The sequence below is a fragment of the Xiphophorus couchianus genome, chromosome 22 (assembly GCF_001444195.1).
Source record: "Xiphophorus couchianus chromosome 22, X_couchianus-1.0, whole genome shotgun sequence".
NCBI classification, from domain to species: Eukaryota; Metazoa; Chordata; class Actinopteri; order Cyprinodontiformes; family Poeciliidae; genus Xiphophorus; species Xiphophorus couchianus.
The window spans coordinates 14685000-14704504 of NC_040249.1; the positions used below are offsets into that span (position 1 = coordinate 14685000).

At 37.7% G+C, this 19505-nt stretch overlaps 1 protein-coding gene across 1 annotated transcript; it reads right to left on the minus strand.

Annotated features, from left to right (window-relative positions):
• Positions 1–205: 205 nt before the first annotated feature.
• col9a1b (collagen, type IX, alpha 1b) lies at positions 206–19246 on the minus strand. The gene is made up of 34 exons (XM_028006143.1): positions 18832–19246; positions 18627–18684; positions 17784–18084; positions 17277–17339; positions 17135–17170; positions 16987–17049; positions 16048–16101; positions 15645–15680; positions 15522–15545; positions 15369–15422; positions 14142–14195; positions 12790–12822; positions 12641–12697; positions 12506–12559; positions 9348–9401; positions 9165–9218; positions 9000–9053; positions 8870–8923; positions 8729–8782; positions 8582–8635; positions 8391–8444; positions 7909–7953; positions 7769–7822; positions 7638–7691; positions 6373–6426; positions 5639–5710; positions 5457–5492; positions 5339–5383; positions 5212–5244; positions 4984–5130; positions 2865–2919; positions 1812–2000; positions 1637–1714; positions 206–706 (listed from the first exon to the last, which is right to left on the minus strand). The coding sequence occupies exons 3-34, from the start codon at positions 17856–17858 to the stop codon at positions 510–512; spliced, it is 2040 nt and encodes a 679-aa protein (XP_027861944.1). The 5' UTR covers positions 17859–18084; positions 18627–18684; positions 18832–19246; the 3' UTR covers positions 206–509.
• Between the last annotated feature and the right edge of the window lie 259 nt (positions 19247–19505).

The window sequence follows — 19505 nt, forward strand, 5'->3', positions numbered from 1 at the left end:
TTGCTCATAAAGCAGTCAGACAGGAAATCAGACTTTTGGACTTTAACAGACTTGCTCTTGATTGTCTTTTCACAAAGACAACATCATAAGAGAAAATAACGCAAAATCACAATAGACTGATTGGCACTGGGGGATTCTGTGAGCTGTTCTGTGAGAAAGTGGAAGAGAAAACTCAAAATGAGGCGCATAAAGAGAGGATGGGATGAAAGGAAAATGGAATAAGCAATATGTATTTTTTGATCATTTCATTTAGAGATGTGAGCCCAGTTCTGGGCTTATTTAAACACCTCTCATCCAGAAAAGCACAATGAAATAAGCCCTTTTTTTCACAAATCAAAGATGATGACTCCTTTTGATGGAGATGGTTGTTGGCAGGAAACATGCTCACACAAAGAGGTTAATGTATCAAAGACACCATGGCGACGACGGCCCCTGGGAGGAGAGCGTGACAAATGCTGTGTGCTCGGGGAGATTATCCAGCAGTCTTTGTGTCTCTGCCAGAGTGGCTCTTAGTTCCCTGTAGGTCCCTTCACATCCAGAGACTGCTGGACAGCCCCTGCCTGGAGGTTGCAGGCTGACGGGTCACAATAGCCGTTCAGGCCAGCTGGACCAGGAGGACCAGGCACGCCAGGCTGTCCTGGCACGCCAGGAGGTCCCCTCTGCCCATCCTGACCATCTTGACCATACCCAGGTTTCCCTGGCTCTCCTGTGATTACAAAATGGGTGAATTAAAATTGCAGGTTCAACTTTAAAGAGACTATTAATTTGTATCGGGTCCAAATATTTTTATGCCATCAATTTTTTTTTTTTTTTTTTTTAGTGGTGTTTAGGATTCTGTAGTGCTGTGCAAACTTATTCATACCCTTTAAACGTTTGACACAGCTCTACAAAATTCCATACGTTGTATTGAGTTTTAATGTGATAGACTATCACAAAGTAACACAAATTTGTGAAGGAAAAATACATCAGCTCTAACAATGGTATCGAATGATATTTGTCATCTTGTAAAATATCAGTATTGGTCCAATAGATAAAACTCGCTGCCAATTGGTTCTAGAAGGTGATATTGTACAAATAGAAGTGAAATATATACCACATATATTTTGGGAAATTTTTGTTATAGGCCATAATATCAACTTTAATATCGGATATCAAATTTGGCCACAATTTTCACATTAATTTGTCCCTAATTCCCAAATGTTTTCACTATCATTATCTAAAAGGACGACTAACATAAAAGTCATCAAAAGTCTAATCTCAAAACCAAACTTTTTCACCTATGTGGAAAATTCTATGTGTAGGAAAGCAATACTTTCTAGTCCTCTGAAACATTAAAGAGTGCCAGCATCATTCCTCAGAAGGGAAAGAGAGACTGGTCAGCTTTGATAGGAAGATGGACACAACCAAATATAGGACAGTCCTGAGTCCTGCTGAGGTAGCAGGCCTATCCACCCTCTAGCAGGACAACCGCCCTATAATAGAAGTCAGAGCTACAATGGCATGATTTAAAACTGGCCCAGTCAAAGTCCAGATCTAAATCTAATTAAGACTTTCCTTAATTAGGGAAGTCATCAGATCGACATTCAAAGATAAAACCTGACTGGCCTGAACTGCAACATCATAAATATATACTCACCTGGAAGCCCAGGAGGTCCTGACTGGCCTTTAGGTCCTCGTACAGTGGGCCCTCTGGAACCTCTATCTCCCATGTCACCTGCAGCAGATTAGTAAAAGCAGCTGTACAAATTGTTCCACTGCCTCCTGTCTCGTTTGACCAAGTTTGACCCTTTAAAAGAGAACACATTGAGTACCTTTGGGACCTTTATTTCCCATTGCCCCTGGTGGTCCTTTGAGTCCTGGAAGGCCCCTTGCTCCAGCTTGCCCTGGAAAACCGTTGTCTCCTGAGGGTCCTGGAGGCCCAGGAGGGCCAGGTTTTCCTGGTAAACCTGCAATGCCAGACTCTGGCCTCCTTAGACTAGCAGCTAACTGAGCCAGCTGCTCTGTTGAGGAACAAAAGAAAGAAGACGATTATCAGCATGAAAGCTCATTCACAGCTCATAGCTATGAAGGGATCTCTAAGCACATAACGTATCATAATAAATAATGCAGGAATCTCACATGGCTTATTTCTGACAGCTCAAAGCAATGCATGTTGCAGAGATTATGCAATGTCCCCTGCATGTCTTAAACATTGAATTTAAGCGAGGTGAAACCTTGGTCATAATATCCCTTGAGCACCTTCTGTTGTTCAGTTTCTTTTTTAAATAAGCATCACTAAGCTGAGCCAAACAGAAATAATACTCTTCATTTACAGCTATACAAAACAGAAACTTTAAGCCCACAGTGCCAACAAACTAAAATTAATCTCCTGTAGCTTTTATCTTTTTATCTAGATTTCAGTTTTCTTGTGTCTGAAGGAGATTCATGCCACAGAAGCAGCTAGGCTGCTCATTTTCTTAAGATTTCTTTTCCTGGCTGACTTTGCTCGGAGCGGGGAAGAGCAGGTCTCCTGGAGGTGAGATTAATTTTTCAACACGGCGGGTATAAAAAAGTCATGAGAGCAGGAGATGAGTTGTGAAGATGTAAGAACAGAAGAATGAAGAGAGCAGATGTTGTGACTTCAGTGAAACATTTCGAGGGGCTCAGAGAAGGATGCTTTCATCCATCACATGAACAGAGACTGAAGCTTATTTCATGTTTTTGTTAAAGGACCCTCCGGTTTTTTGACCACAGACCATCCAGCGACAGCCCTGATCAATGAAACAACGCTTTAAGGTGGTAATGAGAAACATTACAGCCATGAAATGGGACACAAGGGAATAATAAATGGGGTCAAAAGCTTTGCTTTTCTTTTCTTTTCTTACCTTGCATAACTCGCATGCAGACTTGCTTGATGTGCTGATCGCTTGGCTCCTTGCCCTATAAAGGAAAAAATATTTTAATAGCTTTCATCTCAGTGCCTGAGACATAGGCTCCATGATGCCGTTTGCTCATTTGCTTTAGCTGAAAGACTAAATGGGTGAAGAAAATTAATTCTATTTCTCATTAATAAAAGAAAAAGGCTTCTTTTTGTCCCTGCATCCAAAGTAGAAATGTTGAAAACAAAACATTTCATGGAATTTACAGCATTCAGCCGACTCTGATAAAGAGGCATACAATTTATTTTTTGTTGTTTTTTTTTTTTTTCTTCGGCTGCAGGCAAGTAAAGCCAAACACTTGCCAAACAACAAACTACATACAGTCAGGTAGTTTGTTATTTCAAACTACCTGACTGTATGTGCTTAGAATTTGTCCTGGTCACTTTCCATATGAGATAAACCCATCGCTTCTATCCCGAAGTTTTATTTCTTGTTTTATTCTGGTGAAGGATGAAAGTGGAGCTATAGGAGCGATGATCCCCAAACACTGTTCATCGTGTCACAGGCACTTTACAGAAGGTGCCAGAGTTCCAATTTTTTGTGAATCATTGAGGAGGTTGGAACAATTCTTCATATATTGTACTGTAAGTTAATCTCTTTGCTCTTTTTCTGGTCTTAATTTATGTTTGACCTACTGATTCAAACTTAATTTGATTTGTATTAAACTCAGAAAAGTGTTGATTGATGTTTTTATAGACTGGAAACGGTGAAGCTTCTTAGATGCAAATTATTTAATGAACAGGGAACAACAGTAGCATAAAACTAGTTTGATGGAGCTTCATTAGAGGCAAACAGTGCCCTGTTTCCTATTAAGTTGCACTATAAACGTCTTTGGGTATCTGTAAGTCTCATTTCACTTTAGGCTCATTTGTTGAGGCCTTTAAAAGTAATTAAGGGGATGAAGTTTAAGATTTTCTTTTTTTAATTAATGCTCATTAAGATTTTCTGTGAAAAGTAAAAGTAGCTTTAGATTACGAGTGGTGATACCAATTGTGATATTCTCAACTTTTGCTTTGTGAGCAAATGTAATGAAAAGTGATGTATTTATCATCCGTTCTATCCTTATCTGGAAATCAACCTTTGACATCTTAATATTATGTTTAATAACCCCTGGTTTAAAAGTGAAAAACATAATTAAATCCAAAAATTGATTCTACAGAGGAAAATTCCTTATTTCATGAATATAAAGATGTACCTTCTTCAAAATGTACCTTTTATTGAAATATCACAATCCAACACAGGAAACTAGCTTTGACGTGTGAGCTTTGAAGATTTTCTTTGTACTCAAACAGTCCTCATCACAATTCTAGTTTTTCATGTGAAGTAACTATTATCTTAAAGCTACTTTGTACTTATGAAAATCAATTCACACGTGACCTGCTCAGATGGTAAGTTTTTGTGTCTTTCCTATTTTAAGAAATAAAGCATATTTATACTCCAGAGGGGGGGAAAAACTCATATACTTATATACTTGAATCAAGAAAAGCATCAATGCAAGCACTGAGACTATTAAAAAAACTTAATGTTTATGTTCAACTGGAAAAAAATGAAATAAAAAATCAATCAAAGGTTGGATTTGTCAAAGTCTTTCACTATGTGATCATGCGACTCCTGGGACTCAATTTTGTAAAATCAATTTAATTTGAGAAATATCAAACTGGGATATACATTCCTCTTGTGTAATGATAAAATATCAAACTCAACCAACCATGTCACACATCTACAAGTGTAAAAATGCCATATTTATTCAGACATGACAGAAATGATGAAAGTATCGCACTGATAGTTGAAATTTTCATTTGATCATATCGAGGATAAAAAAAATTTTATTATATAAACAGGAGAAGCCTCACTCTAAATGTATTCTGTATTTAAACATCTAATCCCTGCACAGCACAGAGAAAAGTTTAATTCAGAATCAGAAAAGCAATGAGAAAGAATAAAACTCAGACGTCCTCCAGGCTTCAAATCTCTGGCCTTTGACACTTCTCTGAGGGGGGTTGACACATCCTCATGTTTTAGGTGTTATTTTCTGAATTACTTGTGTTTTCTGTTTCTGACCTACCGCAGGCCCCTGAGACCCCCGGACCCCACGTGGACCTCTGTTCCCCTGCATGCCTTGTGGTCCAGGTGTGCCAGGAGGGCCCTCGATGCCAGGCTGGCCTCGGCTTCCCTCAGGACCCCTTTTGCCAGGTTCACCAGAAATACCAGCCTGCGAGTAAATCATTTAATCACCACACAAATATAACAAAAGTGCTAAACTTTATTGGCATTTATAGAAACAGGGACCCACCTCTCCTTTTGATCCAGATTCCCCAGCATCTCCCTATGACATCATTGAAACTTAATAATGTGCTCTGGTGCAACCAAAAAAATATATGTATATTTTGATTGTTGTTAGCGGTCAGGTAAGAACTTACAAGTTCCCCTCTCTCTCCAGGATTTCCCTCATCACCTTGAGCCCCCTGTCAAAGCAAAGCCTGTGTATTAATTTATGTAAAGCAAATACTTTGTTGTTGGCATTGATGTGTTTTGTACTTGTTCTCCTTTGGGTCCTGCTTCTCCACGCTCACCCTGTAATGAACACATTGAATGGGTTACCCAGACAAACCAGAATGCAAAAGTGAAAATTCAAAACATAAGGCTTTGTTTATGTTTATATGTTGTGATTTGCTGACTGGTGTTAGCTGCTCTTTAATGAGTATGTCTTCATTTCTTACCTTTTCTCCCTTCACTCCAGGCAGGCCTGGGGGCCCTGGGAGACCAGGAAGACCAGGGTCACCTTTTGGTCCCTTTAATTAAAAAAAAACAAAAAAAAAACATCTAATGAACAGAATGACATCAGCAGGATTTGAAATATTGCAATCAAAGGGGAAAACAAGAGGCTAGATTATTATGACGGACCATCATTCATGCTGAAACTGCTTCAACAACCGAACATAAGGGTGAAGTTTGCTTTGTGTCAGTTACATGAGCGCAGGGTGAACGTTATTTTAAACTATAGCATCAGGATTTTCTCAGGTATGTTTCTGTGTGCCGCTCTGCGTTTGATCACCGACCAACAGAGGAATGCAGAGGAGACAGAGAGCTCTTTCAGCCTGCTGCTTAGTCTCCCCTTACTGTGAAAATAGACCTCAAGTGAGATCCAGTCTTAGAGTATTCTCCTAGAAATTCCAGAGAAACAATGACCTGCCCGATGTTTTCCTCTTGTAAACTTCCTTCATTTAAGGTATCAGGAATGTGTGAGATAAATACTCTCACAGTGTTATGAGTCGTTCTATGGTTTTTCTATAGAATCAGTTATTGCATGGTCCCATTTATTGAAGAATGTTGCAAGAATGTTACAAATTCAAGATAAAGCTACATATATACACATTAAGCTAATATATAATTTATTACATTTTATCAATCTAGATATGCATTCATGTTCTTCAATTTGTGTTTTATGACTCACCCTTGCACCTGGCTTGCCAGCTGGACCTACAGGACCTTGCTCTCCAGGATCTCCCTAAGAGTAAAATGAAAACACAATGAAGAGGCCAAGGGAAGTTAAGTTCAATGCATGAGAAAAAAAAAATCATAAGTATCAGCTCCACTCCATTCTGTTTTACTATAGCCAGGTCAAAATGAAATCCAGTAATATGTCCAAAGATTTGGCTGTATTTTTGTCCCACTTAAACTTTTCAAATAATCAAACATTAAAACATTTTAGACCTTGATCACCAGAGCAGATAACCAAGAGGATGTATTTTCTTCCAATAACGATTACTCTTACATCACTGTGGAGGATCTTTGGCCAGTTACTGTTTGTTGATTTGTTCCTGTTCAGCTGCATCAGATGGCTTCGAACATGAACATGTTTAAGGTCTGGCCACAGATTTTCAGTTAGATTTTTAGTCGATACTTTGAGTTGCTCACTCAGAGATGGATTTCCTGAAGCAGATTGTTCTTCAGCAAAGCCTAATTCAATTCAAGCTTAAGGCTACAAATAGATGACCATTTTTACACACTTTATTTACTACTGTTGAATCATGAACATTAATGACCACTAAACTTGTACACTGATCTTAAATTGTTTATGCCATGTTTTAAACGTCGTACAAGTGTATGGTTCTTACTGTAATTGTAAAGAACCTTTATGCTGTAATCCTGTGATAAGTTCTATACAGACATAGCTCACCTAATTTCGTCTCTACATACTTGTTTTTGTTTATTTTGTGATGCCCTGCATGGGGTTTTGAACTAAGTTTTGATAGGCTAGCTTCGGCTTGGTGACCTTTTCCATATTGATAGACATCACTGGCTTTCTTATCTGTTACTGAATTTCTTTTATTTGGATTTTATCCAAGAGATCTGTTGTCTGACCCAGTCTGAACCAATTTAATTTGTGATTCAAGTTTAGTTTGGAAAACAAAACCCCCTTTCTTAAGCTGCTACCCCCCGTGACCCAAACCAGGATAAGCGGAAGAAAATGAATGGATGGATAGTTTGGGTAACATTTTTTTTGCTCTTAATAAAATAAATCATCAGTGGGAGACTGCTTTTTATATTCATTTAGATATTTCTGTCTGAAACTAAACATATTGTTATAATCTGAAACATGCAAGTGTGACAAATAAAACAGCAAGTAGGCAAACGTTTTTCAGTCCAAAGAAGCCCAGCTGATTTCGTCAAGTCCTTAACTGAATGCTTTAAGGTGAATCAGGAAGAAACACTCACAGGCTCCCCGATGGGTCCGATGGGTCCCACTTCTCCCTGTTCTCCCCTTTCACCCTGCGGTGTAACAGTAAAATTATGCAAAAAAGACTCTAACCATGCTGAGGTTTCAGAATGTTTCTGCTCACACTTACTTGTTTTCCAGCAGATCCCAATGTCCCAGGAAACCCAGGCTTCCCAGAATCTCCCTGATTGGAAATAAAAAAAATCAGCAGTCATGTTTTTGATGACAAAAAAAAAGTGATCATTGCTATTAATTGATAGAGCAATTAACCTTTGGGCCACTCAAGCCTTTTGGTCCAGGTGTTCCAGGCAAACCCTGAAAACAAAAAGCAGGTTGTGAAATTTTTCAACAATTTATTTTAACCTAACAAGAGAGACAAATAGCATATCACGGAACAGATGATATTAAATGAAAAATAACCTCTGTTTGGTGTCTTTCCTGGCCTTCACAAAGATTTAGGTTGTTTCTGACAGCTATGTTATAAATTGATAGTCATTATTTCTTAGTATCAGCCAAATCAAAAGGCACTGAATATTTTTCTGTATCATCTCAGAGGCTTGGCTCAAACCTATGCTATTCAAAAATGTAAGAAGCAAAAACATTTATTAGGGAGTTTTAAGTCACTCCAAGGCAGGAGGCAAACTGAGTCCTGCTGTGCAGGAACCATGAGCTTCGATGCTTTAAAGTGCACCAAAACAGTTCAGTCCAATTACAGTCAGCCAAAACGGCTTGAGGTCAAGGGTCATACTCACAGGAAGCCCCTGAAGTCCAATCTCTCCAGGAACTCCTGGCTTGCCGATGTTTCCCTGCAGAGAAACATGGAGGGGAAAAAAGTCTTAGCTACCTCAGCTTCTGAATGTTAAATAAAGTTCTAAGCAATGCCTTCATGTCAATGACTGAGGCATGTAAAATGATCAGTGAAACAGCGCAAATCACTCTCTACCTTTGCACCCGGCAACCCAGGAATGCCATCACGGCCTTCAACACCGGGTAATCCCTGAGGGTAAAGAGAGTGCATTAAAATATGTGTCACTTAGGACAACATATCTGAGACTAGTGCAGGATAATTTAGCGATGATCAGAGACTTACAGCTTCTCCTTTTGGACCTGGAAGCCCTGTGATCCCCCGTGGCCCTAAAACACCCTAAATGACAAACAACACCCAGGTTTCCAGAACTATCTTATACCCCTGATTTATTTGTGTCTGTGATGTTGAGGTTTACCCACTAACCATTTCACCTTTAATCCCAGGTTCCCCCATTACTCCTCTTTGACCCCTGTCTCCCTGAAATAAGAGGTCAGAACATATAATACACAGCTGACACACACGTACATAGACATGTTCTGACTGACGAGCTTACAGTGGCCCCCGCAACTCCCTGTGGACCTGAATCTCCATCAGGACCTCGAGCTCCCTGTGGTAAAACAACAATTTATTTTTTAATAAATGAAGGTAATTATGTAATTAGAAGTAATTAGGAAAGTTGACAAGCACAACTACCCTAATTGTAATTCAAAAAACTTACTATCTCTCCCTTGGGGCCCATCATTCCCGTGGCTCCACGTATTCCCTGTGGTCCCTAAAACAACAGTTGGATCAAACAGAAATGTCAGAAGGAAAAGGATGAGGATGACGCAAATATGAGATTGAACTCTTGATTCCAAAAATAAATACCACCTAATATCATGTAATAGAGACATTATCTCACCGTTGGACCCTGAGATCCAACATCTCCTGGACCTCCCTGGTCTCCTTCCTCACCCTGAGCAAACAAAAGAAGGGAAAAAAAACGACAGACGAAAAACAGAATGACATTAATGAGACGAAACAATGAGCAGCAGCCCTAACTAAGAGTGAGTCCTCTAGTCTGATTAGGACTGACGTTCCATCAGTCTCTTTTCCAGCAAAATGTTGACCTTATTTGCTGTGTGTTAATTATACAGAGAGGCTGCCACTCTAAATAAAAGTCTCATGCACATTTCTTAATGGATTTCATGAGTGAAAAAGCATTTAAATACAAATTGTGAGACAAATTGCTCCAAAGGAAAATAATCATTACAAATAATTCCCTATTCTGCATCAGAGGTAACAAGAGGACGTTCTTACATTTGGAAAGATTGTGCTTCATGCCTGGAGTTTTTAAAATGTGCTCTTGTTAAGAACATTTTATTGCTTTTATATGCAAATGTTGGGATGAGAAGGATGTTTAAAAAATGAAAAAAATAAAAGCGGCAGGGAGGTGGAGTGAATTTTAACTAGTAGGAATAAAACTATCATTAAAAGGTTGCCAATTGATGAATAAAATGTTAGAGACTGTTGTCCTAAGGTTTTACATATTGACCTTTGTGTTTCTTGCGGGTGAGGTGTCCTATCTGTGTCTGTAGTGTGAGGTGGAATAAAAGGGAAATGGCTCTGAAGCCCTTGAACAATGACTGTACACAACAACCCTCAGCAATGATTGGAAGCAGCTTTTAAGTTTTAAAAAATTTAGGCTTTTTTATTATTATTTATTAACATATAACAATACTGCTGCGAACGTCCTTTATTTTATTTTTTTTTCTATTTTACACACAAAAAAATTACAACGAGACAGACAACTTGAGTAAATACAAAAATCAAGGTTTCAAATAATGGTTCCACTTGTTATATTAAAAAGAAAATATGTAAAAGAAATTGCCCTCCTTGTAGGATTATGAATTTACTGTAATAACCATATTTGAATTTAATAATAATAATAAGAAGAAGAAGAATTTATTATTATTAATTTAAAATTAAATTAAGCCTAATAATAATTTATATTAATTTAATAAGCAAAATTCAATGCAGCTTTTTCATCTCTCTCAGGTGTCATTACAGCCAGACCTAAAAGACAGAATCACTTCAGCAGAATCTGTCTGGTAACATAAAGTTGGCTAATGGAGTTAAAAAATGGAGTTTGATGCTCAAAAACAAGTTATAGAATAGATGAGAAACAAAGTCACTGACATTTATTAGTCTGCAAAGCATAAGGAAGCAATTTCTAAACATTTGGGACACCAGCAATGCACAGTGAGACCCATTAAATACAAATAGAGAAAACATAAAACAATGGTGACCCTTTCCAGGAGAGCGCAAATGGCCAATCAAGTAGACTCAAAAACAACCCAGAACAACAGTTAAAACTGTTATTATTTTGAGTTGTATTTTAGTGAAACGTGGGCAATTTTCTGTTCTGTTCTTTTCTATTCTATTCTTGAAATCGGTTACTTATATTATCTATGGAAAATGGATGTAAACCTTTCAGTACCCCACCACAACCCAAAGTTTTGTAGTGGCCTAGTGGATAGTTTGCTATTATCAAACCTTAAACACTGAGTTTAATTGAGGTATGGTGAGGTAAGGTGGCCAGCAGCAGTGCTTTAGACCTTGCTCTCGTTCCATTTGTGTTCTCCAGCAAGACTTGCTGGTGTTCTTCGGATCATTATCCTGCTTCAGAACTGAAGTGCAGTCAAGCTGAAGGTCATGAACTGACAGTCACAGAGTCTCTTTCAGGATTTTTTAATGGGGAGCAGAATTCATTGATCCATCAAGGACATGTTGTCCAGGGCCTGAAGCAGCAATACACACTTAGACCTTCACACTACTTTCAACATGTTTGTCAGTATGACATTTTTTTTCTGAAATGCTGTGTTAGCTACACACCAGATGTACGAACACTTCTCATAGGCCACACAACATTTTCCCCAAAGGGAAAGCAGATCATTAGGAATACTTTTAGCCATTGTGAGACGGGTCTTTGTGTTCTTTTAGGCAAACTGTTTTGTTTGTTTGTTTGTTTGTTTGTTTGTTTGTTTTTTTGGCTGTTTTTGGCCTTAGAACACTCCCAAGAATGGCATTTTTGTACAGATGTTTTTTTACTTTTGAATTATAAACACGGGCCTATACTAAGGTAGCCAGGTGAAGCCCAGTGCACTTGAAATTCAGTTCTGGGTTCTTTCTGACCTCTTGCATGGCCCTTCGATGCACAATTGGAGATGGACCACTTCTTTCTGTGGTCCACTGGAGTTCCAAAGCCTTGTAAATGGCTTGTAAGGAATTCCAGACAGCTGAATATCATGATATGTTGCTTTTCTACAATATTTTTGTCTACTTCATGTTGTCAGACGGGTTCTGTTTAATTGATTTCAAGATTAGTTTTTCAGATTTTTTTCTTTTAATAGACAAAATCATTGCATAAACACTGCATTTTACATTTACTCCAGTCATTAACTTGGCATATTAAAATTTACTTAATGATCTGAAACATTTCTTTGTAACAAAAACAGGGCAATCAGTTTTTCACAACACAGTAAATACATCTCAAAATGATTCTCCATTTGAATAATATACCTATACACCTAAACAGCTGGTGTGTTTTCTTGGTTGTTGTACATATTCAGCATATCTTCGTATATGTGACAAGCAAGTATGAAAATTGCATCTGAGAGGGAGAGTCGACTGACAGTAAATTATATTCCAGCATGAGGGAGATAACAGAAGATGGGACCAGACTCATTTCCATTTATATGGTGCATAGGAATATTAACAGGTGAGCATTGCCATGCTTGCACATCATTTCAAATAAGTTATCCTTTCCAAATTGCAAAAAGTCAGGGGAATTACACAAATGCTCGCATCCCTGCTGTTTTAAACAAAGAAGCATCTGTAAAAGGTTTCTAAAAAGTAACAAACAGGTTTTAATGCAGGTTTTTTTTTTTAATGTGGAGCAATGTTAACTGACACTTTTTTTCAAGAATTAGTTTTCTAGTGGTAAATGATGCAATTTTGATTAATTTGTAAGTAGTGACAAATTTGAACCTTTTCTCTGAAGCAAACATAATTTTTTACCTTGTGTCCCTGTTTCCCAGGTTCTCCTGCTTCACCTTTCGCACCTTTGTGACCCTGGAAACATCCCAGAAAGATCAATTAAACTGGTAATGATTTTTGATGGATTAATTTTAGAAGAGAAGCAAACAACCTCACCTTCATACCAGGTAGACCAGGATGCCCTGGGGTACCAGGTGGACAAGAGTTTGGACACTAAATACCAAAATAAGTCTGTCAGTCGCTACGCCTGGCACCATGTGCAAAGAAATTACCTCTACATGTTTTTGTATGAAACAATTCTCTACCAGGTCGGAAGTACCAAGCATCCCAGCTGCACCCTGAAAGTGGGAAAAATAAAGTTATTACGTCGACACTATTAACATAATCAGTGCATTATAAACGACCAGATGCCAGCCAGCAGTGGGACCACGCCAGCTGGGATATAAAAGAGTTTCAACATATGTATTCATGAAACACTGATATCTTATGATGATGGAAACAGATCATAAATGTTGTCAAATAAAGACAAGAGACAACAGGGACCTTGCTTGTTATTTGTGACTTTTAACTGAACACATTCAGCTTTTTGCTGCTGTAGAGAGAAACTAACCCTGAGAAACTAACTGATGCATCTTGAATTTTCCCTTAAAAAATATGCAATTACTCTAAATAAACTCAAACATCCTACAAAGGTTTATGTATCTCAGTAATTCAATTTAAAAGGTGAAACTCATATATTACATATGTTTATTACACTCAGACTAATGTAATTTAGTTTTTTATGACCAATTTTGATGATTATGGCTTAGAGCTAGTAAAAACTCCATATTCAGTTTTCTCAGCAAAATACATTTAAACACCAAAGCATTTGCCTAGAGATTAGTATGTTCATGTGCTCTGAGCTTAATACTTGAGTTATTCCTCCATGAATAATTCCACCAATTCAGTGTGGCAGGGATCAGGGTGATCATCCTGTGGCAAGCATCAGTTTATCTGCATTGTTAGGTCCCGTGTCTCTGTTATTTTGCTGCAGGTGAGTTTGCCAACAAATCAAGAATGGTAATGCCATGGCTACTTTTGGCAGAGTAGGCAGAAGCTAAGTCCTGCCGGCTTCTGCTGGCAAGCCTTTTCTCATAAAGCTTGCCAGCAGAGAGAAGTATCAAGGGCTCTTACATTTGTTGTCTTTGGACTTGATAAAACAGAGAACACAAGCAGATGGTATGGCCCCCTAAATGTTCACTGACTGTGAAAACTTCACCTTGCACAGGTAACTTTAATTCTGTGCCTCTCCACTCTCCCCACACACTCTGAGACATTGATTTGTAAATGGATTGAAAAATGTACTTCATTATGAACACGCCCATTTGGGACACTAAGAGACAGTTCAATCTTTCTTTTTTTTTTTTTTGCTGCTCACTGTAAGATCTCAGATTAAGTTTTGTGAAACTGAGTTTTTGGTTTTGATTAGTTGTAAATCATAATCCTGTAATAATAACTTGAAATACTTTACTGTGTGTAGTGAATCAAAATAGGATACAGGTTTAATTTTTTTTAAACCGAATTACTGAATTTAATTACATCTTTGATGATACTCATTTTATTTCAGATGCACTTGTGTATGAAAACGTATTCAAATTAAACATGTTTTCTCACATACTCTGGGCCCTGATGGTCCACGGGGTCCTTGTGGCCCTCTCACACCCATTGCTCCCTATGCAAAAACATAAATGCATTAAAACAAACTAGAGATTAGATTAACAATCGTTCTGAAGATTCAACAGCTGTAGGAATCCTAAAAAACATTATTGCTTACAATGTGGTTTTCAGTTTAAACTATTTAGCACTATCTTATCCATGCTTCATAATAACTAAGCATTTTAAAACTATCTGAACTTGCTTAAACTACTGCTATGACAACTGAGTATTCTAATTAATGTAGATTATTTCACCATTCAGAAAATTGTTTAATTGTACTTATAGGTTTTATGTGTAACCCACAGACTCTGTCAATTAAAAGATATTGAGAAAAACAGAGGTCTTCAATTCCATAGCACTGAATCTACTAGCCAGTAGATAAGTTACAACAATAACTTATCCTAGTAAGTGTATTAATGAAAAGTATGTCCAAAAGTTGAAGCTGGAATTAAAAAAATGAGGTTATTTCAAAGTATCATGAAAACTATTTTTAGCTTTCACCTCCATTATATGTGGGTAAATAAAAAGCTGAATGTGTAATTAGTCTGACAGGAAAATACTAAAACATTTGAAAACAGATGCAGTGGTGAAGAATATCTTTTTGCAAACTAGTTTGTGTTGCATAGCATATAAATGTGCTGTCAGCTATATTGTGTTTGCATAAATATTTTAAGCACTCCACAGAACAAGAACAAAATACATCCTTGTGTGGTTTCACCTTGTTTTACTTGACTCCTCAAATTCTGTTTTAATACAGTATATTTTACTTTATCTAAATCAATATTAAAAATACTCTAGTTTAACTTACATTTGATGTGAAACGCGTTGCAACAATTTTGTTCATTATATGCATAAGACTTTAGATGCTGCTCTGCAATGTCCATGAAGTAGATCTAAGCAGGGTTATTCTGATCTTTATTTGACATTTCTGAGCAGATACTTAGTTTGGATACACAGGAATTCTTATGCAGAGCTGAGAGGTGTTTTTAAATAGTAAGAAATTATCAAACCATAACAATAACAAGAACAATCATCCACATTCCACTTATTAAATTATATTTTGATTCCAAATAGCATAGATTTCATGTTTATTTAGTTATTTTTGGTTAACCTTTTTTGGGGGGGGGGAAGGGTTACCATTATTGGATTTAAAACCCCCAAAAGAAACAAATTCTTGTTTTTTACTTACAGGAGGTCCAACTTTTCCCAATTCACCCAGAAGTCCTCCAGGCCCAGGTGGTCCCTGTTTAAAGGTACATTTTATGTATTATATAATATTGGGGGGGTTTTTTGTTCATTGCAAATGTTTGTTTTGATATGGTTACATATAGGAGTTACTTACAGGGGATCCATCAGGCCCGACACCCTAAAGGGAAATTGGCAGTATGAAAATTGGGTTTGTACAAGACACTAAAATTGGAATATGTGAAGATATAATGACTCTTGGACTGCCATGTTTACTCACAGCAGCTCCACGAGGTCCGGACTTTCCAGGTTCACCCTGAAGAAAAGAAATAAACACATTTTATTCAGAAATACCGCAGGAAGTGAGACAAACAGAAATACTGAGCGAGTAAAATTAAGCTGTGCAAGCTTGCAGACAGTCAGAATTAACATTCCACCGGCACAATCATATGACTGGGACTGGGCATACTTGACCCAGCAATATTAAGCCTAATGAGGAGCAATGTTGGAGCTTCATGCCCTGCAGGGATTACTTAGGCTTGTAGGATTATGTCTCATTTGTCAAGAGGAATTGGTTTATGTGCTGCGACTCTTGCTGCCCAGCCAAAACAGCGGACAGCAGCTTGGCACAGTTTCCCTGACAACCTCCGAAGTGCAAAAGTAAAGGCTCACTGGTCACTCACTTTCTGTCCCGGGGGACCATCAGGCCCAGGGTCTCCAACAGGGCCGGCCAAACCCTGTAGCAGAAACACATCCAGACAAAGTTTCACATTTTGAAGCAAATTAGTATCAATGTTTTCAATACATATAGGTAGGAATCTATGTCCCACATAAGAGTATCTTTTTCAAATTCCATCAGAATCTTAATGTATGTGAGACATGACAAAACACAGTCATGCTTATTAAACATTTACATACAACAGAAGGTTTTCCTTTGATCATACATAGCATCTGTTTTCAACTTTAAATAGCATATATAGAAAGTTATCTACCCTAAGTCAGACATGTAAACTCTCAGACTGTTCAGTTGGGAGCAGCATTCATGTCCGGATCTCTTCAAACAAACGAACTGAAAGAAGTCATTCCACACCGGTTTGAGGATTCTCAACAGGAGACACTAATAGTGTCCCAATAGAGCACCTATTGTTTTCAGAATCCTGCTACGTATTCTCCACACAGGTACTAGATAGAAGTGTTAATTTTTCCTTTAAACTGGGAATTTAATAAAGCATGTAAAATATAACTATTACATTAAGGTAAATTATAATACAGTCATTTTTATAATTCCTTCAACAGCTAAAATGTACGATTTATTGGCTCTTGCTATCATAACCTTGCCCTCTAACTTAATTATACTGAGGCGTGATTCTGCTCTGAATTTGTTAATCCTGTTAAATAAATTCCTTACATTTTTTGCACCTATCTTCCCTCAATAATCCCCTGGACACATACAATGCTCCTACGTCTCTACAAAACGAATGTGAAACATGAGCTCTTTGGTGGGAGGATAACATTTTGCAGTTCCACCCACAGAACCAGCTCAAAGGTTGCAAGCTGACCTCGTCATGACCATTAACATGGCGAGTGGCTATTATATGAAACATGAAACAAAGACTACTCACATTATTTCCAGGAATTCCGGGTAATCCTGAAGAACCGGGTTTACCTGCATCCCCGTCAGGGCCCTACAGGATTAAAGGTCCCACAAATGATTTACCAGCAATTGTAGCAAACAACAAGAGATTGGAAATTGATCAATTTCATAGTTACAGGAAAACCGTCCTGGCCATCTAACCCCCGTTCACCCTGAAAGAAAAGACATGCGAATTTATTGGTCAACAAAAGCTAATCACAAACATTGTTAGCATTTTTATCAAAATATGGATATTTTTACAAAGCTAAAGCAACTCACAGCTATGCCATCGACTCCTGGGACTCCTGGGGGTCCAGGTGGGCCAGGGGGCCCTTGATTCCTCTGTGTGAAATGGTTATTTTAGAAAAATAGGAAAGGTTTTATGCAGATTTTTATTTGATTTAAATTTGTCCTTTCTTAGATTAACATGCAACCGTACAGCTAATGTAAAAGAAAGAACAGGTGCACCACTTCATTGCATAATGCGAGTTAAAATCAGCACACCTGCCTAGACTGGAAAGGCTGGTTTCTTTTAGAGATTGAATTATATTTCTGATAGAATACCAGACTTGACAAAAAAATAAAGTTTCTGTAGGAAATGTTCAGTAAATTGTCAACAGATTGTCAAATAATTTAGCTTTATAAAATAATCTGAACAATCAATCACAAAAGTTTGCAAAAAAATATATTTTGCATGCAAATAGAGGATACTCATTTGCTCCTCTGCAGAATTAATCTAAAAGTTAAGACAGAATCACATGGACAGAAGCATATTAAAGGTCTTACTTGAGAGAAGCAAAGGAGAACAAGCTGCAGGATCACCACCAGAAAAGACCCGTTAATGCCTGCAAACCCAGCCATGATCTTCCCAGGAGCAGGAAAGGGTGAACGTTGGAGTCCTTTCCTCTGGATTTGTTGGCTAGAGGGAGCCCCCGTCAAAACAAGGCAGCTAAGTCCACTCCAGCTTTCCTGCTAGACGATGCAAGGTCCCAGGGCTGTCAGGGGCTCATGCATATTCATATAGAGAGTGGAAACAGAAAGGAGATTGGAGGAGGCCTTCAGGGGCCATCACAGGGGAGGGGCCACCCTGCAGTAAGCACCAATGAGCACCGTCAGCGGGCAATTTAACCTCTGCTACAACCAGACTACAAGCAGTTTGTCCACACTTTTCATTTTATGTCCAATTGATTTTTATTGTTAAAATTTTGAAGAACAACACTTTTTGAACACTACTTAAATGTGTTTGTTAGAAAAATTATCCTCCTGTTCATTTACTTATGAGTTTATTTTACAAGTTATGTTTTCATATTATTCTTTTTATATTATTACTCTCATATTATTATTCTTTTTATATTTACTGAAACTTCTCTTTCTTTTGTAGTATATTATTAACTTTGTTTAGGATGTTTGCCTGGAAGCTGATAACGTTAAACATTCATGTGTTATTAGTTCCATATGTAACTGATTAGTTGTGGTCAGTCACATGCCCTTGTAAGGGCATCTCCATAGGAGGGTCCAGAATGTGAAGATGATCAGTGTTCCTGTACTATCAATTATTTACCTTTAGATCAATATCTAATAAACAGAAACATTTGTTTCTGACACTTGTCAGGACGCTTTTGCTCTTACTGTGGCAGGAAGAACATGTCCAGCCTCTGTCCTGGGTCAGCATTGACAGGAGTTCAAACTACATGAAAAAGGAAAAAAACAACATTACAAAGAAATGTCTGCAGAGATATCTTTAAATAAAGCAGTGTCTAAGTGTAAAAAAAAGAAAAAGAAAAATAGAGAGGAAAGGAAACATAAACAGAGAAAGAAGGGGAGATTTCCCTACCATTCTTTCATTTCATTGCTCTGTTTTGTTAACTGGCATGAAAAAATGCCTCATGGCCCTGGACCAAACCAAAACATCTCTGAGCAATTTTCTACGAGTAGACATGAATTATTGAAGTTAATTTGTTATTGAAGAATAAATTATTGAAGTTTAAATTACTTTAAATTCTCAGTTGTCAGAGGGCGTATGAAACTTCCCCCAGGAGGAAAATATAATTAGAACCACTTCTTTACGCTCTTTTTTTTTTTCATTTTATTTCTTAGTAGTATATTGTCCCTAAACAGATGTACGGAATGTTGGTTACTTTTTATCCAGAAATTGTAATCTTTTCACAGTTTTGCTGTGTAAGTGTTTGCAATTTTAGCAGGACACGCTGGCTCCTTCTTGAGCTGTGCCATCACAGTGACTGGGTTTTTTGGTGTAGTGGAATATTCTGAGAACTAAACATGACTGTACCGCCATAAAGGTAAGTTCCAGCGGTACTCCCCGTAGATAAACTGATTTAAATCAGAAAAGATGGACTCTGAGGACTTAAGCACCTATTGTGTTTTAGATCTACAGATAATTTACACAGTTGTTAAGATGCCATATTGTTGCATTGTTGTGCAGCTCAGATAAAATCAGTCTTTGATGTTCAGCACCATGGACAGGGTAAGTGGGGTTTAAAACAACTC